The sequence below is a fragment of the Bos indicus x Bos taurus genome, chromosome 11 (assembly GCF_003369695.1).
Source record: "Bos indicus x Bos taurus breed Angus x Brahman F1 hybrid chromosome 11, Bos_hybrid_MaternalHap_v2.0, whole genome shotgun sequence".
Classification (NCBI taxonomy): Eukaryota; Metazoa; Chordata; class Mammalia; order Artiodactyla; family Bovidae; genus Bos; species Bos indicus x Bos taurus.
In genome coordinates this window covers 100,732,515-100,755,417 of record NC_040086.1, presented here as the reverse complement: position 1 = coordinate 100,755,417, position 22,903 = coordinate 100,732,515, and the positions used below count along the sequence as shown (strand labels likewise).

At 57.0% G+C, this 22,903-nt stretch overlaps 2 protein-coding genes across 10 annotated transcripts; one reads left to right on the top strand and one right to left on the bottom strand.

Annotated features, from left to right (window-relative positions):
- Positions 1-151: 151 nt before the first annotated feature.
- On the top strand, positions 152-5,620 carry UCK1 (uridine-cytidine kinase 1). 3 transcript variants are annotated; one of them, XM_027556615.1, is made up of 7 exons: positions 152-358; positions 747-906; positions 1,758-1,854; positions 2,016-2,158; positions 2,249-2,343; positions 3,906-3,954; positions 4,420-5,620. In XM_027556615.1, exons 1-7 carry the CDS (start codon positions 251-253, stop codon positions 4,599-4,601), a joined length of 834 nt encoding a protein of 277 aa, XP_027412416.1. In that variant the 5' UTR covers positions 152-250; the 3' UTR covers positions 4,602-5,620. The 3 variants fall into 3 exon arrangements, 2 of the variants coding, with proteins under 2 accessions (XP_027412416.1, XP_027412417.1); XR_003513525.1 differs by having other exon boundaries at positions 166-358; positions 2,249-2,459; XM_027556616.1 differs by having other exon boundaries at positions 170-358; positions 719-906.
- Positions 5,617-22,244, bottom strand: POMT1 (protein O-mannosyltransferase 1). Of its 7 annotated transcripts, none has more exons than XM_027556609.1 (20): positions 22,058-22,244; positions 21,249-21,404; positions 20,051-20,157; positions 19,607-19,657; positions 18,920-19,066; positions 18,086-18,197; positions 17,692-17,757; positions 17,518-17,611; positions 17,047-17,202; positions 16,129-16,259; positions 15,738-15,833; positions 12,130-12,222; positions 10,353-10,449; positions 9,915-10,007; positions 9,579-9,699; positions 9,208-9,305; positions 8,578-8,691; positions 7,786-7,912; positions 6,872-7,049; positions 5,617-6,393 (listed from the first exon to the last, which is right to left on the bottom strand). In XM_027556609.1, the coding sequence occupies exons 2-20, from the start codon at positions 21,368-21,370 to the stop codon at positions 6,219-6,221; spliced, it is 2,178 nt and encodes a 725-aa protein (XP_027412410.1). In that variant the 5' UTR covers positions 21,371-21,404; positions 22,058-22,244; the 3' UTR covers positions 5,617-6,218. The 7 variants fall into 7 exon arrangements, with proteins under 7 accessions (XP_027412410.1, XP_027412409.1, XP_027412408.1 ...); XM_027556608.1 differs by having other exon boundaries at positions 20,051-20,193; positions 22,009-22,237; XM_027556607.1 differs by having other exon boundaries at positions 20,051-20,193; positions 22,058-22,237.
- Between the last annotated feature and the right edge of the window lie 659 nt (positions 22,245-22,903).

The window sequence follows — 22,903 nt, the reverse complement described above, 5'->3', positions numbered from 1 at the left end:
AATGGGTCCGGCTGCCTCGGCGGCCTTCCAGGCCCAGAGGGAAGGCCCGGCCAGGCCCACGTATGCACGGCGCCCTCAGCCACCAACCGGGACTACAACTCCCGCCGTGCCCCGCGCGCCCGCCGCCCCACCTCCTGCCGCGCCGCGTGTCTCCCGGAAGTGGAGCTCCGGGTGGGGGGCGTCTCCGACCTTTGCGCGGCGGCGGCGGCGGCGGGAGCCGGGAGTCAGATGCGGTCGAGCGACGCCGGAGATGGCTTCGGCTGGAGGCGGCGACTGCGAGGGCGCCGGGCCCGAGGCGGACCGTCCTCACCAGCGGCCCTTCTTGATCGGCGTGAGCGGCGGCACCGCGAGCGGCAAGGTAAGGGGCTGGGCGGCGCGGCGGGGCCTGCGAGTTACCCTGGGCGCCCCGGGACTCTGCGCGGCCTGTCGGGCCTCAGTTCAGAGGGAGACCCCCGCCTCTAGCTGCTGCGAGGTGCTCCCCACCCACCTCCCGGGCGTGGACAGGGCCGGGGGCGGAGGGGCTGGGGCCGCGGCGGGCCAGGCGGGGAGCGGGTCGCTGGACCCCGGGGCACCCCCGCAAGCTCCCGGCTGGCCTGGCCGCTCCTGGCCTCCGGGTCCGCGTTGCCCCTACTGGTGCACCCCAGCGCCCTCCCCGCCAGGCGCAGCCGCTGACCTCGCGGCCGCTCGGGAGCTGATGCGCCGGGGTGGGCGTCTCCAGGCGGGGCTCCTGTTTGTGTGTTTCCCAGTCCACTGTGTGCGAGAAGATCATGGAGCTGCTGGGACAGAATGAAGTGGATCACCGGCAGCGCAAGCTGGTCATCTTGAGCCAAGACAGGTTCTATAAGGTCCTGACCGCGGAGCAGAAGGCCAAGGCCTTGAAGGGACAGTACAACTTCGACCACCCAGGTAGAGGCTCTGAAAGTTGGGAGGGAGTGGGGGAGAAGGGCAGACCGTTGAGACTGGGTCCAGAGTTGGCCGTGGATGGGGAAGTGGCCCCAGGTGGTCCGTGGCTAAACCTCTGTGGAGCGGATTGGGGGTTAAGCCCGGGGTCTCTCCTATGTGCTCTGGGCCTTGCAGGAGCTCCAGGCTCCATCGGTTGGAGCCGGTCAGGGAGTCTGCAGCTCAGAAGGGTCTTCAGGCCCACTGCTCTGCCACAGTTGTGGTCATGGAGAAACCTAAATGCCTTCATGCTATCAGGGGCCTGCTATGCAGACTGTTTCCACTGGGGCAGAGTCCTCGAGAGGCCAGCAGTGGGTGAACGAGAACCAGAGGCCTTGAAGCTCCCTTTCCTGGTCTGGTCAGGGGCCAGGGGAACAGGTGGAGAGGGGGTGGGTGAGGGGGATAGCCATGCTGCCCCTCCCTGCTGCTAGTAGACGATTCTGCCCAGTGGCTGGCTCCCGTCTTTATTCCTTCCCAGGGCACACATGGGAAGAAGGTCCCAGAAGCATTAGTCTGTGTTATTTCTCAGAACTAGAAGCAAGATGCCTAGCTCACCTACCTCCCAGAACTGGCTGATCAGGAGATCCGTGTGTTCAGACTTGTGGGTGGGACAGCAGCCCAGGCAGTGGCACTGCCCCGGGGCAGCGAGGACAGGTCCAGCCTGTGGTTTGCAGAGGGCCCTGCAGATGGAAGTCATGGGGGCTCCTCCGGGCCAGATGTTCCTTAGGGTCGTTGGCAGCACCCGCACCCAGCAGACCCCAGGGCAGAGCGAGTTCTCAGCATAAGGACTTGCCCTGCCTTCTGTTCCATCCCCGCAGATGCTTTTGATAACGATTTGATGCACAGGACTCTGAAAAACATCGTGGAGGGCAAAACGGTCGAGGTCCCCACCTATGATTTTGTGACACACTCAAGGTAAGCGGGTGGTTCTGGGAGAAGGGGGCTGTGTGCGGGGGGCTGGTGAGGACACCCCTCCCACCCTGGGGTTGTGCCCCACTGGTTCCCGGGACAGCCTCCCTCATCCGTGCCCAGGGTCTGATGCTGACGGCAGGCTTCTCCCCTGGCCTACCCCGCAGGCTCGCGGAGACCACGGTGGTCTACCCCGCAGACGTGGTCCTGTTCGAGGGCATCCTGGTCTTCTACAGCCAGGAGATACGGGACATGTTCCACCTGCGCCTCTTCGTGGACACCGACTCCGACGTCAGGCTGTCTCGGAGAGGTAAGGTGGACGTGGGCCCCTCTGCCCCTGGCCAGCCTGGCCCTAGGCACCCCCACATCTGCAGGCCCCTGCTCTCTCCTGTCACCGCAGTTCTCCGGGATGTGCAGCGGGGCCGGGACCTGGAGCAGATCCTGACGCAGTACACCACCTTCGTCAAGCCAGCCTTCGAGGAGTTCTGCCTGCCGGTACCGCCTTCCGCTTGCCCAGGGACCTCCTTTCCCCCCTTGTCAGAAGGCCCCCTGGTGCCCGTTCTGTGAGAGCCGAGTCGTGGACGGACGCGGTCTGCTGTATACATGGAGAAGTTAGCCTCTCGTGCCCATGGTCCCAGGGAGCGGTTCTCAGCTGGGAATGGGTCCTTTGTCCTTCGCACCCCTCCTCCCTGCGCCAGGCTTCACCCAGTGCACCGGCGTCACCTCCTCCCGGGCTCTTGTCTGCATCTGTCCAGGGCACTGCTCGTCCACTGCCCACACTGTGCCTCTCCTTCCCCCCAGCCCTTCTGAACAGGAGCAGGGGGGGCCTCCATGGGGGCAGGGATCTCTGTCTCTTGGCTGCCAAAGTGCTGTCTGGCACACAGTAGGTGCTTAAAAACTTCCCCCACACCGTGTGTTTCTCGGGGGTGGAGGAAGGTCCAGCTGGCATGTAGAGGAGGAGTTCACTTGTGCGGCCATCTGTCTTTTCCTTCATCTCACCTCTCTCACTGGATAGGATGGTGGAGAGATTCAAAGGGAAATTTCACGGTATTGTTTCCTAAAGGGTAAAGTGAGGCACAGAGGAATTAGAAGCAGGAATCCTGCTTTAGATAAATGGGACAAAGGAGTTCTCTCTTTGCTAGTTCATGAAAACATTTTATTTTACACTCATGGTCTTGGAGTTTCTAGAAAATGATTAGGAAATTGACTGTTTCTCAGTCTCTTATCCCCAGAAAGATACTTTTGAAAAGTAGGTGGTTTACCGTGAAGCTCTGGACGCCAGGTGTGACCGGGTGCCCCCAGATGGAGGCAGAAGTGTGCTCGGCCAGTCCCTCCCCACCCGTCCCCTTCACGGGGTGCCTCGGCGAGGTGACCAAGCCACCTGTGTCCCCGTCACTAGGACCTTTCTCGGCCCTCAGCTGGTCGCTCCCGCCTGCCCCCACAGCCCAGCAGAGTGGCCCAGCCCCATGGGAGTTCAGCCCTGGGTCTCCTCTGCCTGCAGATGCGGCTGCCCCGGGACCCAGTCTATCCCTGTTCCCCCCGCCCCCGTGGCTCATCTCTTGGGACAGGCCTCCTTGGCCCAGGCCTACACACTGGCGGCACTCAGCTCATTCGGAGGTGCCCCCTGCGCCCCCCAGCAGCACTTGGGGGTCCCTCCTCAGCAGCACCATAGTGCCCGACAGGAGTGGGCTACTCCGTGAGGGAGCAGAGGAGGGGCGAGGCAGGAAGGGGAGCAGCTCCTGCGACTTCCCTTCTCGCAGGGCTCCGCACCGTGTGCACTGGGAGGGCGCCCCACCTCAGCCGGCCGGGAGCGCCAGGCGGTCAGTGCAGAGCACCGGCCCGACCGCGGTGCTCACAGAGGAGCATCTCCGAGAAGCCGGCAGACGCGAGCCATCCCTTCCCGCTGCTTCGGCTCAGCTTCCCTCACTTCTGGGCTCGCAGCCTCTCACCTGAGCCCCCGCCTCCTTACCCTTCATGGCAGCCTGCGCGTGTGCCCCGCATCTAGGCCCAGGCACGCTGAAAGCATCTCACAAGACCCTCCTTTTCTTGCCTTGTAGACAAAGAAGTACGCAGACGTGATCATCCCTCGAGGGGTTGACAACATGGGTAAGGAGCAGGCCTGTGCCACCCCCACCCCCAGGGCCACACGGCAGGCCTGGCCCGGCCCGTCCAGGTTACTGAGACGCCCCGGGGGATGAGGCCCATCCATGTACACGTGTGGCAGAGGTTCACAACACACTTAGAACACGCAACATGTCTTACACCTTAAGGTGACACAGCGTACGATGTTAGTTAAGTTTCAGTAAAGGTGGTGAGGAAAAAAAAATACATGGAGGACTGCTTGACAGAGAGTCCATTGTTGGCAAGAAGTATTACACCCAGGGTTAGTTGACAGAAACCCACGCCACCACACCAGGTCGGTTTTACCATGCCCAGCCCCAGCGGGCACTGGTCTGCCTGCTGAGGCTCGGTGGCAGGTGGATGCCTCGTGGAGGGAAGCGTGTGCCTCGTGGGTAACGGCGGGTGGTGGCTGGGCGGGCGGCAGCTGACCCCGCCCGTGTGTCCCTGCAGTGGCCATCAACCTCATCGTGCAGCACATCCAGGACATCCTCAACGGCGACATCTGCAAGTGGCACCGCGCGGGGGCCAACGGGCGCAGCCACAAGAGGACATTCCCAGAGCCGGGGGAGCACCCTGCGGTACTGGCCTCGGGCAAGCGCTCGCACCTGGAGTCCAGCAGCAGGCCACACTGAGGAGCGGGCTGCTCGGCACCCGATGGGCCCCCAGAGGCCCGCCTGCCCCGAAACATGCGGCCATTGATGGGGCGCTGTCGGGGTCCTGGCTAACTCGGGAGACCAGGACGAGTCATCCAGACGGTATGACAGGTTCTCTGCCGGCAGCCCTGACCTCCTCTCCCGCTTCCTCAAGTCACGGGGGCTGGAAGCGCTCTTCGCTGCTGAGAAAGGCCACACAACGTGCCGTACACGAGGCCCGTGTTTGGGAGAACAGCCTGGTCACCGTGATTTTGACGGTGAACCCCCGGCGAGAGAGACTGTGACCTGGTTCACTCACGTGTAACTGGAACCCAAGTTTGAAGATGACCCTCTTCCATTTTACTTGTTATATACAACCACGTGTTTTCTGTTTACTCTGGCTTCCGAACACCATCCTCGCTGTGACCTAGTAACCCAGCTTCACGACCCACCAGTGGGTCGTGATCCTGGTACACACTGATCTGGTACGCAAGGAGCCACGGAGAGGTGTCCTTCCTTCTGGCCTATGCTCCAAAGGCAGAGGCAGGAGGGAGCCCTGGGGAGCAAGCTTTTCCTTAACTAGCACCAGACACATAGCCGGGATCCCCCAGCCCAGCCCTGCCTGCTTTCCTGTGAGCACAGTGTCCCACTCGGCCCCCCGGAGCCCAGGCTGCCATCTGGACAGGCCTTTCCTGGTGTCGCCCATGGCCAAGGCGTGTGTAGACCGGAAGCGTGAGCAGATGGTGTGGCCCAAAGCGGCCAGCCCCCTGCGCTTGCCCAGTGACCTTGCCTCCCAGACACTAGTGGTCTTGTCCTGGTTTGTCCCCCTTCCACGTGGCAGCTGTTACTGTAAAAGTGGTCCCTCCCCTTTGCGGCCAGCTTTCGAGTACTAACTAGTTAAACAGGGACGTTGGGCGAGCTTGGCTGAGCTCGAGGGCTGGTTTCTGATGACTATGACGGTTTTGTCAAGTTTACTGTTCTTTTTGGAGAGAGAATCAATAAATAACACCAAATGTGAATGCCAGTTTGTCCCCTTTTTAATTACACAAAAAAAGGCAGAATCAGGACCAGAAAATGTGCTGGATGACAGGCTACTGCTCACCTCTCGGCAGGCTCTGGGTGGGGGTTGGGGCCAGCAAGAGGAGTCACGGCCGGCCTCCCCGAGCCCCCTTGGGCTGGCGTTCAAGGTCTCACGGCCCACTGAACCATGAGGGGGAGTCCCCGGGGCCTTCCTAGGTCAGCAGGAGCAGGGGCCTGGGTTGAGCCCACCACCGGCCTCTGAGCAAGACCGGCCCTTGTCTGGGTCGACTAGAACCAGCCCCTCCCTGCCCTTTCTCGGCTGTCATGAGTCCCACCCAGCAGCTCCACACTCAGTGAGTGCACGGGGCTCTTAGAAGGCGCCAGTGAGGAGATGTTCTTTATGATCAGGGAAAACAGACTTTGCTGAAAACGAGGTGCCTGTCGGAGGGCCATTTCTTCAACAAGACCAGAGCAGAATCCCAGCCAAGCCCATGTCTCCACCAAGCTCAGAGCCGCTCTGCCTGCCTGCTGGAAACACGCCCATCCAAGACCTTGTCCCGACCCAGCCCTGCCACTCGTCGGTGAGTCTGTGTCCCACTAGTATTTCCGGATCAGGATATCCCAGCTGTCTTTCCAGCGAAGGGCCTTGAGCTCACTGGGTGACAGCGACCTGTCCCCATAGGTCAGCGGGCGCAGCATGTTCGACACGTGACAGGCAGAGGTGAACCATGCGACGACCAGGGCCGTGAAGAGGCTCCTTTGGAGCTGGGACCTGCCAGCCCGGAGCAGAGCACGGTGCGGGGGCTGACCCTTTCCACCGAAAGGTCCCCTCGGCGCCCCGGCCGGAGTGTCAGCCCTCAAGTCCTGCCGGACCCACTCAGCACTCCTCCTCACTTCTCTGCTTCCTGAACTCCCCAGCTCCTGCTCCGTCTCAGCAGCAGGAGCACACAACCGCCCTCCTGAGCTGCCCCAGGACCAGCCTCCAGGACCTGCTCTGGTTTACAGGCCCCTTGGTGTATCTGCTGGGCCGCCCCTCACCTCCCCTTCTTTGTTCCTCCAGGCCAAAGGTCCTTCCGCACGTATCCCCTGGCTTCACCTCCCACCAGCTTTAGCTTTGTGCTCGGAACCCCAGGAGCCTTGCTAGTGCCTCTTCTGGCTAACCCCGTCCACACCACGCTGGAATCACCATTCATGACTCCCCCAGGACCCTGCCCCCCCGACCCGGGCGCGTGGCTGCCAAGGCCCTGTACCTGCACAGGTGGTCGCTGATGTGCTCCAGGACCACGGGCAGCAGCAGGATCTGGAAGGTGAGCGCCGGCAGGTAGTGGTAGAGGAAGAGCGTCTTCTCCATCAGGAAGAAAGGCAGGTAGTTCACAGCCCAGCCCCCGGCGCACAGAGCCCCGGCCAGCACCCAGCGCAGCCAGCGGTCTGCAGGGAAGGCCATCTTGAGCCGGGAGGCTCCCTGCTGCCAGGCAGGCTCGCCTCATCATCCACAAGTGAGCCCGTGAACTCGCGGCCCCTGCTTTCTGTCTCCCATCCCAGTGCCTCCACCGTCTCTGAAGGAAGAGCAGACTGTGTCCTAAGAACCTCCCAGACTTTCTGCTGCCCCTGCCGTCCCAGTCCTGAGATGCTCAAGCACTGGGCCAGGCCCAGCTGACTCCTGATTCCCAGCGGGTCTTCAGTCTCACTCCTCAGTGGGCAGGGGCGGGCCTGCACCGTGCACCCACCCAGGAGCCGGGACTAGTGGAGAGAATGACCAGCTCAGCAGAGCCCAGAGAGGGCACCTCCCCGCCCCTGGCGGCCTTCGGGGCCCACCCCGGGCGTTGGCTCCTTTCCCGTATCAGAACGGTTTTAAGGGGGGTTCTGTTCTTGCAAACCAGCCCCCAAGTGCCTCCTGGCAGCTCTGTTCCATCAGCCACTTCCAGGGGTGCTGGGGTCAGGGAACAATTCAGGCCCGACACCTGCATGGCCCTGGAGAAGCCTTGAAGGTGACATGGGGACTGGAGAATAGCATCCTGTCTCTGAGGAAAAGACAGAAGTGCCCTCGGGGCAGAAACACAGAAGTGGCCCAAGGCTGCGCTTGCTGATGTGGCCTGAAGCACACGGAGCTCCAGCCCAAACCAGAGGGATGGGGTGTGAGAGGTGCGTGGGCCGAGGCACAGACCTTCAGGGAGGTCGCAGACTCTCCTTCTGCGTCTGAGCAGGTACCAGATGAACAGCAGGGCGTACACCAGGGTGGCAAGGCTGGCGGAGGCCCAGATCACGACGTTCCCAAGCAGGTGGATCTGCGCCTGTGGGAGGGAGAGGCCAGTTGGTGTGGCCTGGGGCAGGCATGGGCGCCACCCACCCTCGGCCCTGGCAGCTAGGACGGACGTGTGAAGGTGCTCGGCTCTGTAAGTAGAATCAGAGCCGGGAGTGGATGGGGTTGTTTCTGGACAGCAGAGCGGCTCACAAGGAGGGGGACGGGGGTGCTGATGCAGAAGGTCCTCAGTGCCCGTTTCTCAGCAAGCCACGGCCCCCCACGTCCGTGGGGGGAAAGGGGGCCGCACCCCACTAGCTTAAGTCATTACCGGGCACAGACCACGTGCTACGTTTGCCCCACCAGGTGAAGACTAGCTGGACAGGGAAGCAGAGCACTGACCAGCCTGGACACCAGATGCCAGAAGGGGAATCAAGTGGGATGGTTTTAAAAACCACATCGGCTGGGCAAGGGGAACCATGCGCTGCCATGGCAGCAGCAAAGCCGGGTGTCCCTCCCTGCAGACACGCAGGGACCTGACCCCTCAGCACCTCAGGGGAGCTAGGGCCCCGTGCTGCCAGAGCCCTTGGAGAACAAGAAGCCCTTGGCTTTTGTCAGGACGGCAGGGAAGGCCAGGGCTTGGGCGGACGCAGTGGCTGCTCTTAACATCACAGGCCTCTCAGGCATGGGCTGACTGCCCGCAGATGCTGTGCTTACACTGGTCCTGGGGTGCAGCCAGTAAGCGATGTTGGTGTCCAGCATGACCCAGTCCAGCGGCGTGGAGCTGTACTTGTGTTCCGAATCGTCACTTCTCACCGTCAGCATCCGCCACTGCAGACAACAGAGGCCACTGGGAGTCACTGGACAGCCAGACGCCCTTCACAGCCAAGGGATCTGCCAGGGGGCGGAGTAAACCGCTGCCCCTTTCACGGGGGCGGCCAACCTCAAGTTCACTCAGGTCACCTGCAGAGGCAGCCCAGGAGGCGCCTCTCCTGGGTTCCAGTTTGTGAATTAAGGGATGGGATGGGGCGGTAAGGGCGCCTTGACGCTGGGGATGCTGAGTGCCCGGTTCTGACTTCCCTGGAGCTATGCCGTATCGACCTGACCTGGGAGCAGTGCCACACTGCTGCATGTCTCCTTGGCTCCTGACAGTTACTGCCGGCAAAGCCACACAGCGGGAAGGCCGGGAGGCTGGGGGTTGATGGTGCTGGGCATGACATGGACAGAGGACAGAGGGCAATGGCCCTCCCTGCCGAGGCAGGTCCCGGTTAGAAGGCTGACACTGGACAGACCACGTGGCCCTCCCGGCAAAAGGCAAGGTCAGCCACCCGTCCGCCCGCCTGTCACCTGAAGCTCGGAGAATCTGGCCATGAAGCTGAGGTTCCTGCTGATGTCCACCTGGGTGGGGGAGTGCAGCTCCAGCTCCCTCTCCTTCTGCTCCTGGCCTGGCAGGCACACAGGGACCAGGGGACGCGAGCAGAACCCGGTCAGGGAGCCGCCCACGGCAGCTGCCACTGCTTTCCAAAGAACCCGCAGGACATGGTCCATGGTCCCCCACCCGCCTGGCCATCTTTCCAGTCAAAAGCTCTCTTTGCCCTGCCTTCTGGTGGCACTGCCCCCTCGCCCATCCAGGAGGGAGTGGGGTGGGAAGGGGGAGGCTCCACAATGGGGCCTGGAGCCCGCAGGCTGCCCCACCCCCAGGAGCCGGGCGCGCTCACTCCTGCCGTAGCGGTGCTCCTCCACGTTCCACACAGTGCTCTCGTGGTAGCCCCGAAACAGCTTCTCCCCAACCACTTCCAGCTGCCGAAAGCCCCAGTCCGGGAGGGGCACTCCACTCAGCTGGCAAAACAAGACGGTGGGGGGATCGTTAATGGAGGGCCCGGGCCCGCCCAGCTGGGGGGACCCCACCCCAGGTCACCCACAAGGGCAGTGGCTCTCCTTCAGGGAGCTTCACGCCAGGTTTCAGTTCTGAGCAGTTACAGAGACCCCGCAACCCCCCATGGCCCCCCTTCAGTCTGTCCCTCCGGGCAGGACCAGGAGGCGGTGTCACTGACCTTGAGGATGGCCGAGGTGTTCACGTGTACAAAGCGGACCTCTGACAAGATGGTCTTCCAGACATCCGTGTCCGACTCCCTGTTCACGATGTCCTGTAAAAGTAGATCTAGGCCATTAGTTGACTCTCTTTCAGGTTTCGTTAAATGTAAAGATGAAGACCAGTCACCACAGTGAGGCTGGCTTGGTCTGATACTAGGGGACAGTCCCCCAAGGGAAGCTGACACGGCTGATCCCAGACAGTGCCATCGCCTTTATTCCAGAGGTCTGTGCGAGGTGCTGGGGGGTGGGGACAGGGACCCACCCACCAGCCCGCAGCTCCTTCCTGGACACAGGAAAATCCCCTGGCTCCCCCTTTCTGTAGAACAGGGGGGCACTTGTTCCAGAACGCGGTTCAGAAAGGGCCGTGATGCCTGTGCTCGAGGTGGCCGGGGACTCACCAGCCGCCAGAGGTTCTGGGGGGGCATGGAGATATTGTAGTCAATGTAGCAGGAAACCTCCTGCGCGTGGGGGCTCAGGGGGGCTGCGACATCATGCCTGGAAAACCAAATAGCGCTGCTGGGGGCGCCCCAAGCTCTCCTGAAAGGCACTCGCTGTTCTTTAAGGAGGAAAAAAACCACTTTTTTTCAGGAAACAAAGCCAGCTCAACCTTCAAGCACCTCGGCTGCCATTCCCCAGGGCACTAAATCCCTCACAGAGGGCAGAGGCCCTGCAGTGACCACACCTCCAGGGACGCACATGATGGGGAAGTAGGGAGATGTCCATCTAAACCACGGGCTCACCATCCCCTTCGCAGAGGATAAACCAAGCTGGGAGCACAGCCTGGCTGGCCACTGGGGGCTCCCTGACGCCAGGTCACGGAAATGGCTGGGGCACCAAGAATTCTGTGGCAAAACAAGTGCCCAGGGACGTCAGTTTCCCGTGTTTACTTTCGGGGAAACCATGCCTGATCGGACTTTGTGCGGGACCACATGGGGAGAGGACCCGCAGTGAGCAGTAAGGAAGAGGCCCTCATGACCCTGGAGAAGTCAGATATGACTGCGGGCCCTGTGAATGCCACAAAAAACACTGACCCCGGCGGGCACAGTGCGCAAGAAATGCTTTTGGTGCAGGGACATTTCAGCTGACCCCTGAATAAAGTGACTGCGTGGGGGCTTTCCTGCTGGCTCAGTGGTAAAGAGTCTGCGTGCCAATGCAGGAGACACGGGCTCTATCCCTGCTCCAGGAAGATCCCACATGCTGCAGGGCAACTGAGCCCATGCTCTAGAGCCCGGGGACTGCAACTACAGAGCCCACGCAGCACCACTGCAGAAGCCTGAGCTCTAGAGCCGGTGCTCCGAAACAAGAGAAGCCGCTGAAATGAGAAGCCCAAGCACCATGACTAGAGAGTAGGCTGCAGGCAACAGTGAAGACCCGGTGCAGCCAAAATATAAATGAATAAAATTATTCTTTAAAAAAGCGAAAGAGTGGGCCATGGTGGGGATGCCAGTAGGGTCTGAGCTGAAAAACATTCCAGGCAGACAGAGTAAGCAAAGGCCCCAGGGAGGCTGCACGGGGTCATTTTGGGGGCAGTGGGGGGCTACGGTGACTGGCATGAAGTCTACCAGGGAGTCAGTGGGCCAGGTCCCGGGGGGGCTGGCAGGCAGGAGAGAGTGGGGAGTTATTCTGAGTGTGACGGTCACGCTGGGTATCCCTGGAAGCTCTTGGCAGAGACGTGAGGTTGGTCAAGTGTGAGTTTTCAGAGGGAGCGGTGCCTGCCGTGTGCAGAGGGCAGGCGATTCTCACCGGGACTGGGAGTGAGGGCAGAAAGGACTGGAGCCCCGTGGATTTCCCGACCCAGGGATGGCAGAAGGGGGAGAGGACAAGGCAGACGTGGCATGGAGAGCCCAGATGTCCAAGGAGGGGAGGGCGGGGTCCCTGAGGCCACGTGGATGACCCGAGAGGCTGGGTAGAAGGACAGCAGAGGTGGCCCAGGGATCAGGCCAGGTAGGGTTCCTGGCTCTGTCCCGCAGCTCATGGCCTTCTTGAATTCGCTTCTCCTTTCAGCAGGTGCCCCCATCTGCCAGGGCGCCCCACATTTCACTCTGGGTGGGACTCTCCTTCCCAGCCCACGTGCCATCACTGAGGTCTCCCCTCCCCGCCCTCGATACCTACTGCAGAGCGGGACCCAAGGCGGTGATGCGGGCACGCCCACCCTGAGCAGCGGCAGGGACTCACGTGTTGAGGAGGCGGGTGGTCATGCCGTGCACCAGTTGCACAACGTCGCCGTGCCGCACGGGCCTCGGGGGGTTGTTCACCACCAGCTGGTGCCTGGAAGAGAGCACGGGCGGATTCGTGGGGTCCTCGCTCAGGCTCTGTGGAGTCTCACAGCCACCCCATCAGTGTGTTCCTCGTACAAGGTGAACATACACATTTAACTCTTTTCTGAAACTTCAGGTCACTTTCCACGCTTCCTGGTGTGGCCCCCTTCATCATCATCACATTGACCGCAGCTGTGCTGTACTTCAATTTAAATCTGAATTTGTCAATAAGAAGCTCATGATCTGAGAGCCACAGTCAGCTCCAGGTCTTGTTTTTGCTGATTGTTTAGAGCTTCTCCATCTTTGGCTGCAAAGAATATAATCAATCTTATTTCGGTGTTGGCCATCTGGTGATGTCCATGTGAAGTCTTCTCTTGTGTTGTTGGAAGAGGGTGTGACCAGTGCATTCTCTTGGCAAAACTACTAGCCTTCGCCCTGCTTCATTCTGTACTCCAAGGCCAAATTTGCCCATTACTCCAGGTGTTTCTTGACTTTTGCATTCCAGTCCCCTAAAATGAAAAGGACATCTTTTTTGGGTGTTAGTTCTAGAAGGTCTTGTAGGTCTTCATAGAACTGTTCAACTTCAGCTTCTTCAGGATTACTGGTTGGGGCATAGACTTGGATTACCATGATATTGAATGGTTTGCCTTGGAAACGAACAAAGATCATTCTGTCATTTTTGAGACTGCATCCAAATACTGCATTTCAGACTCTTTTATTTGTACCACATTTTGGACTCTTTTGTTGACTATGATGGCTACTCCATTTCCTCTAGGGGATTCCTGCCCACAGTAGTAGATATAATGGTCATCTGAGTTAAATTCACCCATTACAGTCCATTTTAATTCGCTGATTCCTAAAATGTTGACGTTCACTCTTGCCATCTCCCATTTGACCACTTCCAATTTGCCTTGATTCATGGAGCTAACACTCCTGGTTCCTATGCAATATTGCTCTTTACAGCATCGGACCTTGCCTCTATCACCAGTTACAACCACAACTAGCTATTGCTTTGGCTTTGGCTCCGTCTCTTCATTCTTTCTGGAGTTATTTCTCCACTGATCTCCAGTAGCATACTGGGCACCTACAGACCTGGGGAGTTCATCTTTTAATGTCCTATCTTTTTGCCTTTTCATACTGTTCATGGGGTTCTCAAGGCAAGGTTGTTTTGCCATTCCCTTCTCCAGTGGACCACATTTTGTCAGAACTCTCCACCATGACCCATCCATCTTGGGTGGCCCTACATGGGATGGATCAGATCATGAACTCCTTATTGCCAAATTCAGACTTAAACTGAAGAAAGTGGGGAAAACCACTAGATCATTCAGGTATGACCTAAATCAAATCCCTTACGATTATACAGTGGAAGTGAGAAATAGATTTAAGGGACTAGATCTGATAGATAGAGTGCCTGATGAACTATGGACAGAGGTTTGTGACATTATACAGGAGACAGGGATCAAGACCATCCCCAAGAAAAAGAAATGCAAAAAAGCAAAATGGCTGTCTGAGGAGGGCTTACAAATAGCTGTGAAAAGAAGAGAAGCGAAAAGCAAAGGAGAAAAGGAAAGATATACCCATCTGAATGCAGAGTTCCAAAGAATAGCAAGGAGAGATAGAAAGCCTTCCTCAGTGATCAGTGCAAATAGAGGAAAACAACAGAATGGGAAAGACTAGAGAGCTCTTCAAGAAGAGATACCAAGGGAACGTTTCATGCAAAGATGGGCTCAACAAAGGACAGAAATGGTATGGACCTAACAGAAGCAGAAGATATTAAGAAGAGGTGGCAAGAATACACAGCAGAACTGTACAAAAAAGATCTTCATAACCCAGATAATCACGACGGTGTGATCACTCACCTAGAGTCAGATATCTTGGAATGTGAAGTCAAGTGGGCCTTAGGAAGCATCACTACGAACAAAGCTAGTGGAGGTGATGGGATTCCAGATGAGCTATTTCAAATCCTGAAAGATGATGCTGTGAAAGTGCTGCACTCAATATGCCAGCAAGTTTGGAAAACTCAGCAGTGGCCACAGGACTGGAAAAGGTCAGTTTTCATTCCAATCCCAAAGAAAGGCAATGCCAAAGAATGCTCAAACTACCGCACAATTGCACTCATCTCACATGCTAGTAAAGTAATGCTCAAAATTCTCCAAGCCAGGCTTCAACAATATGTGAACCGTGAACTTCCAGATGTTCAAGCTGGATTTAGAAAAGGCAGAGGAACCAGAGATCAAATTGCCAACATCCATTGGATCAAAGAAAAAGCAAGAGTTCCAGAAAAACATCTACTTCTGCGTTATTGACTATGCCAAAGCCTTTGACTGCGTGGATCACAACAAACTGTGGAAAATTCTGAATGATATGGGAATGAATACCAGACCACCTGACCTGCCTCTTGAGAAACCTATATGCAGGTCAGGAAGCAACAGTTAGAACTGGACATGGAACAACAGACTGGTTCCAAATAGGAAAAGGAGTACGTCAAGGCTGTATACTGTCACCCTGCTTATTTAACTTATATGCAGAGCACATCATGAGAAAGGCTGGGCTGGATGAAGCACAAGCTGGAATCAAGATTCCCAGGAGAACGATCAATAACCTCAGATATGCAGATGACACCACCCTTAATGGCAGAAAGCAAAAAACTAAAGAGCCTCTTGATGAAAGTGAAAGAGAAGAGTGAAAAAGTTGGCTTAAAGCTCAACATTCAGAAAACTAAGATCATGGCATCCAGTCCCATTACTTCATGGCAAATAGATGGGGAAACAGTGAAAACAGTGGCAGATTTTTCTTTTTTGGGCTCCCAAATCACTGCAGATGGTGACTACAGCCATGAAATTAAAAGATGCTTACTCCTTGGAAGAAAAGTGATGACCAACCTAGACAGCATATTAAAAAGCAGAGACATTACTTTGCCAACAAAGGTCCGTCTAGTGAAGGCTATGGTTTTTCCTGTAGTCATGTATGGATGTGATTTTCCTGTAGTCATGTATGGATGTGAGAGTTGGACCATAAAGCTAAGCGCCAAAAAGATGCTTTTGAACTGTGGTGTTGGAGAAGACTCTTGAGAGTCCCTTGGCCTGCAGGGAGATCCACCGGTCCTTCCTAAAGGAAATCAGTCCTGGGTATTCATTGGAAGGACTGATGTTGAAGCTGAAACTCCAATACTTTGGCCACGTGATGCAAAGAGCTGACTCATGTCAAAAGACCCTGATGCTGGGAAAGATTAAGGGCGGGTGGAGAAGGGGACGACAGAGGATGAGATGGTTGGATGGTATAACCGACTCAATGGACATAAATTTGAATAAACTCCAGGAGTTGGTGATGGACAGGAAGGCTTGGCATGTTGCAATCCATGGGGTTGCGAAGAGTCAGACACGACTGAGCTACTGAACTGAACTGTACTGTACCTGCTAGGAACGCTGCTATGTCCCTGACCGCAGGCTTCTTGGCACAGACCTGGTCCTGAAGCTACGAGGAGGCCAGGGACTGAGGCCAGGCTGTCCCCCGACCTGTACTCACCTCCCGGGGTCCTTGACAATCCACCAGTTGTTGACATCCTTGAAGGGGTAGCAGGTCACCTGCTGCTGGTGGGAGCTGCCACGGCCGTTCTCATATCTGCAAGAAGAGGGTGCAACTGTGGGTGGGGTGCCAGGGGCCCACGACCTCCCCCAAGGTCGCTACAGACGCCACCCAGTGAGGCGTCAGATATGTTTCCATCCCAGAGGGGCTGGTCCCTCCAGCGATGGTATATAATGAGACTCAGTGACACTAGGGTCTGAGAGCTCCATTTCTTTCATTCTCACAAGCTCCTTCACATAAAGTGAAAATTGGTAACAGCAAAAATGTGGGGAAAAAAAGCCCCAAAACATGTTATAATCTCTGGATTGAAAACATGACTTTCCTTACTTACATCATAGGGTAGGTGCTCTGGTGAGAGTGAAGCCAGCAGGGCACGGGTTGGCCAAAGACATTCTTCAGGGTGACCTGGGAACCGAAGGCCACCTCCAGAGGCTGACCTTGTGTGACCCTTGCCAGCCCCCCCTGAGACAGGAGCACAGGGGTGGCCAGTGAGGGAGAGAGAGAGAGAGCACACACGTGACTCCCAAGCCAGCCCCTTTGACAGCCCCTCCCCACATCCGGGCCACAGTCACACCATCAGCTATGGTCAAGTGTGACATAATCCTGGCATGTTACACATTCCCAATGACTAGAGGCAGCCCCTGGGGAGGCGCTCACCTCCCCCTCCCCTGCTTGTCCTTATTTTTTGGGGGGCCATGCCATGTGGCACATGGGATCTTAGTTCCCCAACCAGGGATTGAACCCAGGTCTTGGCAGTGAAAGTGCAGAGTCCTAACCACTGGACCTCCAGGGAGCTCCCCCCACTCATCCTCATTTACTTCGTACTCGTAGCCTGTGATAACAGCAATTACATCTGACTAACTCAAGACATGGTGATTTAAGAAATCTGCCCGAACACTCAGAGAATTTGCCGTCAGCAGAGCCAGCCCTTAAGAGCAGGTCCACCGACTTCAGGCTCTACATTCCCGACGCCTCATCTGGAGCCTATTTTTATTTTTGCAAAGAGAGTTGCATGAACACCAGAGATATGTCTGTCCTGTGCAGCCTGGCACCTACCCGCAGGTCACACTGCAGAGGGCGGACCCCTCATCCCCTCCCATGCCACTGGCACATTCAGAATTAGTATAGAGAGAGTGAAGACATGCCTCACTTCCCCCATTTGGTTTTCCCTCTGATGTTCGCCTGGGGTGGTTTACATTAAGAAAACCCCGAGTCTAGTGTGGTCTTCTTTCTAGGACGGCACTTTTACCTCCAGGCTGGCCTGGAAGGCACTGGACATGATCTGGTCGTGGGGCCCGGAGCGGCAGAGCAGCAGCAGGTGGATGTAGAAGAACAGCAGGTACACCAGGACCGGGAGCACCACCAGGGCTGCTGCTCGGGCGAGCAGGTGGCAGAGCACACGGACCTGCCAGAGGATGGAGGGGACATCGCCCCACCCGGGGGAAGGCGGGCCCAGTCCTCCTTTCAGGGTTTTCGTCCTGCTCCCCGCCCCTCGACAGCTAGCCCTGCCTTACCCCCGACCTCACCATATCTCTGCCCTGCCCTCAGCTCTACCCCCAGCCCAGCCCCGCCTCTTGCTCCCCCAGGATCAGCCTCACTCTGACCCCAGACCTACACCCTTGATCCCTACCAGCCCCACCCCGCCCCTGACCTCCCAGCCTTGCCCCCCCAGCCCTGCCCCCAGGCCAGCCCCGCCCCACCCCTTGGCATCAGCACCTACGTTTGACAGCGTCTGGTCTCCTATCACGTGCCAGGCGTGGACGGCAGCAACCCCGAGCACCAGCAAGTATGTGAACACACCCACGTACTTGATGCTAAAGACACAGGATGAAGTCAAGACGAGACACACGTGGAGGCCGTGGCTGCCGCCCCAGACCCAGTGCACCAGACTCACCCAACTGCACAGGAGCAGGCCACGCCTGTCAGCACCAACCAAAACCACCATCTCGGGGAGAAGGGCCTGGAGCAAAGCACAGAAGCAGAGCTGAGGCCTCAGAACGTTTCCCCCAAAGGCCAGAGAAGGCACGGCCTCAGAGATCTCAGCTGGCTACGCTGAGCTCCAGGTACAAGGAAAAGATTTCTCATGTCCCCGAAGAGCAGTCCTCCTGATACAACTTCTCCTTTGGGTCAGAAAATGTTTCCATTTAGTTTATAGAGAGATGAGAATTATTTATGAAGTCAGGAGCCAAGAGCCAGTGGAGATGCCCGGAGCAGCTGTCCCCCGTGGAAGGGCATCAGACCTGCTCAGGTGGACAAGCCCCTGGACTCCTCTGTCTCATTCTCCATACCTGTGTTTCTGGGAGTTGCAGAACTTCAGGTAAGACAGCACGGCCAACAGATTGAAAAATATCAGCACTGATTCCAAAAGCATTAACCTTGACTGAGTGATGAGAGCGTTCTCTGTTGGGAAAAGGACACGAGCATCAGGTGTCAGGGAGCAAGGGTGAATGTCCACAAAAAAGGGTCCTTGCCAAATGCCCCAGAGTCTGGAGGTGGAAAGTGGGGGCTCGACCTGGCTGGAAGTTAATGGCCCTTCCTGAACCTTCGTTTTCCTCTTCTGTAGAGAAACACCAACTCTGCAGGGTGCCTGGACATTCTAACACTGTGGGCACGGGCCCCAGTTAGGGTTGTCACTCAACAGACATGAATTCTGGTTTATTTTCATCTAACTTAACTTCATTTGTTCACAGACCTGGGCTGAGAGAGTCCCCTCTGAGGAATACCCACTCATTCCTGAATCTGTCTCCACTGGTCAAGGGGAGTAGGGCGCGGGGGAGGTTCTCATTCAAGGACAGACTGGGTTGCCAGGGGCGATGGTCCAGGGGTGGGGGGCGCGCACATAGGAGCATCATTTGGGCAGCCCTGATACACATTGGCTGCCCCTCCAGAACATCACAGTCTGAACACACAGACCTACGCACAACCCCCAGCCTGGGAGTCAGGTGACTCTCACAGTCTCATCTGGACACCCTGGACATGCTTCCTTCTGTCCTGCGAGTAGCAGACATGGGAGGGGGCACATCCACTAAACCCCGAGCCCTCCTGGGCCACAGAGACGCAGACAGAGGTCAGCGCAGGGGCTGACCTGGCCCCTCCGGAGCAGGCAGATGCCTGGGCCTCACCAATCAACAGCAGCAGAGCAGCCCCCGTGGCGGCACAGTGAGAGAAGCCGAGCTCCCACACGATCTCATAGGCCATGGGCACTGACAGGGCCCCCGAAAGGGCCGGCAGCAGGCGCAGGGACCACACGGGCACATTGCTGCTGTATTCTGGAAGAGTGAGCACAGAGGGGCTGAGCGCATGGGGCACACACCCCCCTCCCTACACCACCACATCTCCTCACACGGCGCACATGCCCACGGACCACAGCGCGAGTCTGCAAGGCTGGGTCTCGTCAGGGACCGAGTGTGTGGGCCACGGCTTCATGTGGTCAAGGGCCGGTTCTCAGTAAGTACGGGATGATGCTGAGGACTCTGAAATGAGTTAACGCTTATTTACAGATTTACCCAATCTGTTTCCAAAAACACTGTGGCAACACACGTATATGTACAAAAGGTACCCGCCACAGACAGTGGCATGTACAGGTGCCACGTACACTGTGCTTTGTGTACCAAAGACCAAGGATAACACACTTACTACAAGTAAGCATTAAGGAATTTACTGGACTTTTTGAAAGTCTTTCACTTGTACCCAAACTATCACACCCTGGATTCAGATGAATAAACCGTAGTTTTTAATCTCTAGGATAGCTACTTCCTCTCAATTCTAATACGTGCACATTAATAAGGGAGATGACAATGATATTTTACCTGCTCCAATTCTGTTCCACAGAAAGTTACCATCGAATCCTCCTAAATAACCTAAAACAAAAGATGAATCAGTAACTATCCTGTTCAGTAAATACTTCTGAAGCACCAAACTGCAGCAGGCAACAGGGAACAATGATAAAGAAAAGAATAAGACCCACAAAGCAGCTAGGCCCATGTGTCTACGTGTGGCAGCTACTGAAGCCTGCGCACCTGTAGGTGTTGTAGAACCTGTGCTCTGCAACAAGCAGCCTCTGCAATGAGAAGCCCGTGTGCCACAGTGAAGACTAGCCCCGACTCGGCACAATTAGAGAAAGCTGGTGCAAAGCAACGAAGACCCAGGGCAGCCCCAAATAGATAAATAAATAAAATAAGACACCGCTTCTGCCTCCATGAACTTCCATGTTTAAATGTTAAAGAGCCACTTCTATTACTAAGGAGTCCTACCTCCCAAGGCCAAAAGCATGTGGCCAAACGGTGGTCCACTGCCATCCAAAAAGAAGATCCGCTTCATATAAAAAGAGATGTACTGCCCGTAATACACTTCATCAAAACTGCAAAGCAAACCCACGTTATGTCTGGCTGGAGATCTGAGCGGTACACAAAAGGCATGAGGATCAATGTACACCTCTGCTTCCAAATGACTTTGGAGAGTGACCAGTCAAGGTTGGATCTTTTGCCCCAACTGCATGGCGTCCCTGGATATTAAGACACGTGTGCAGCACCACACACCCACAAGGATAGGAGGGAAAACACCCCCTGGAAGTTGGGCCTTCAGGAGGCTTTCCTGACACAGCACCTACTTCTCTCCCTGCACGTAGGTTAGGGTATACCACGAGCCAGTCTACCAAATGCCTCCTGGACACAAAGCTGATCTGGCTGTCCACCTGCACGTCTGCAACCGAGAGAATAAGAGCTGGTGACCCAACAAAACAGTCGCAGGTGTAAAAGGGAGAGGCGCCAACTGCAGCAAACCTCTTTCAGACAATCAGGGACATTTGCTGACACAGAGGAATTACTGTCAGTTTCTTAGGCATGATGATGCTACTGTGACCCTGTGGTTTTCAAGAATCCTGATCTTTTAAAGATACTAAATTGTTTAATGAATGAAATATAGTGTCTATGATGGGCTTCAAAAAAATCCACTGCAGGTAGGGAGTTGGCTATGAGCTGGTAACTGTTGCAACTGGGTGACTAACATCATTCTCTGTACTTTTGTATATGTTTGATGTTTTCCATAATAAAAAGTTAAGTGAAAGAAACACATATATTAATCACATCATTAACAGCCCTTTAATAATAACAACAATCATTTCTCATTATGACAAAGAACACACTCTACCATCAGTGAGGACTTGCTTCCAAATTCCTCCGTCTTCTGCCCTCCACTCTCCAGACTGTCAAAGGTCACCCACCATGGATACTGCACCTACTCCTGACCTACGGGGCAAGACTGAACAGGTGGACTCTGCAAGGGCTGTCCTTGGGACAAGCTGGTCTCTCCTCTAACTGCCATCCATCACCAAGGAAGCCCAGAAGTTGGCTCTCCCATTTTATGGGGCTCAAAAAGCCTCTTTCCGCCATCAATGCACTGAAAAAAATTAGTTCCTTCTGGAGGCCCCCAGAATCGAGTTGCTTGACTTACACCACGGCCCTTGGATAGGCAAGCTGCCATAGTCGGCTCAGCAATCCCACCGCGGTCAGAGCTACCATATTCAAGTTCACCTCAGCGGTCACCATCACAGGCTGCTGCAAGAACCCCAACATCTTGCAGAAAAGCCGGCCGGGGGAGGAGGATGCCCTGGGAAAGCAGAGGAAAAGCTATCACCAAGAACACCGGTGGCTCCCTTGAAGGCTAGGAGGAGGCTGTGACATCAGGACCCTCTTTCACAAGCAGTCACACGCGGTGAGGTGGCCACCTCAGGGCTAAAAAGCCCCTCACTCCAGCACCATCTGCGGAGCCCTTCTGGTCAGTGACAGCGTAGGACCCGGGGCCCCTGCCCGCCTGGGCAGTGTGGCCGGCTGACAGCCGGTGACCTCCGTCCGCCCCCACTCCCCGAGACTCAGAGCCTCCCCGTCTGCGCCAAGGGCCGCCCTCCCGCCGCGCCGCCTTTCTCACCTCGAGGGCGCGTCTACACCGGGCACCCCGTTTCTTTCCCGAGGCTCCCCCCATCCCTCGGGTCCACTTTTCTCTGGAGGCCGCAGGTGCCGTGGGGACCACCCTCCCCCGCGTTCTGACAGCAACGCCGCCTCGGGCCTGCGGCGGCCCCTTCTGTCCTCAGGGCGACAAGCTTCCCTCCTGCTGCTACGTCTGCCCAGGGCACCCCCTTCTCTCCGGGGACCCTGTACCCCCTGGGAGCCCCGCTCCTCTGCCCGGCACTCCGCTTCTCTCCCGAGGGTTTCACCTGCCCGGGAGGCCCGCCTGGGCTCTGGCCCCCGGCGCCACAAACGTACTGCTGTTTCCTCAGGTCCCCGCAGAGCCGCTCCCTGCGCCTCAGACCTGCCTGGGGCGGGGGTGAGCGGCTAGGCCGACCGTTGGTAGGGGGTGAGGCCGCTCGGCACTCTTTGTTGCCCACTGGCCCGCTCGACGCTCAACTCGCCGCGCCAGGGGCGCCTGCCAGGGAGGGTGCAGCGCGCCTGCGCATTGGGCGAGGACGGCGCGCGTGCGCACTGGGCGAGCCGAGATCGGCGCTCTGAGAATGTGCGACATCCCGGAGGGCTGTCAGTCTTTTAAGTCTGTGACTCCCGGCTGGGGAGTCCAGGTTCCTTTGCGCCACAAGACACATGGCTACATCTGTTAAACGACACAGTGCGAACGTATCGGCATTTCGATCGGTGTGAGGCGGAGGCCCATCCCCGGCCCGGCGGTGCCCCCCACACTCCGGCCCGTGGGGCCCCTCCGAGCCTGCTCTGCAGCGGGACACGGCGTCTTCCGGTCAAGGGAATGACCCGACGATTAACAGGCAGGAAAGCAGCCCTGCTCTTCAGCCCACCTTGGTCTGTCTGGGAGTCAGTACTCCTGACGGGCTTTCCTGGTGCCTCAGCGGTAAAGAACCCGGCCTGCCAATGCAGGAGAGGCGATTCCATCCCTTAGGTGGGCAAGATTCCCTGGAGAAAGAAATGGGAACCCACTCCAGTATTCTTGCCTGGGAAATCCCATGGACAAAGGAGCCTGGCAGGCTACTATCCATGGGGTCGCAGAGTCGGACACGACCTAGCGACTAAACTGCTGGAAGGGTACTACAAGTCTAATAAGGAATTACGATTCTTTCCTGCCTTTCCCCTATCACCCAGCATTAG

What these genes read in the sequence shown, in the direction of transcription:
- UCK1 (XM_027556615.1), top strand. Translation starts at nt 251, where the DNA reads ATGGCTTCGGCTGGAGGCGGCGACTGCGAGGGCGCCGGGCCCGAGGCG. An exon ending in GCGGCACCGCGAGCGGCAAG is followed by an intron (nt 359 to 746) that starts GTAAGGGGCTGG and finishes TGTGTTTCCCAG; the next exon opens with TCCACTGTGTGCGAGAAGAT. An exon ending in CGTCAGGCTGTCTCGGAGAG is followed by an intron (nt 2,159 to 2,248) that starts GTAAGGTGGACG and finishes CTGTCACCGCAG; the next exon opens with TTCTCCGGGATGTGCAGCGG.
- POMT1 (XM_027556608.1), bottom strand. Translation starts at nt 21,370, where the DNA reads ATGTTGGGGTTCTTGCAGCAGCCTGTGATGGTGACCGCTGAGGTGAAC. An exon ending in CCCAGAACCTCTGGCGGCTG is followed by an intron (nt 10,008 to 10,352) that starts GTGAGTCCCCGG and finishes CTACTTTTACAG; the next exon opens with GACATCGTGAACAGGGAGTC. An exon ending in ACACCTCGGCCATCCTCAAG is followed by an intron (nt 9,700 to 9,914) that starts GTCAGTGACACC and finishes TTGTTTTGCCAG; the next exon opens with CTGAGTGGAGTGCCCCTCCC.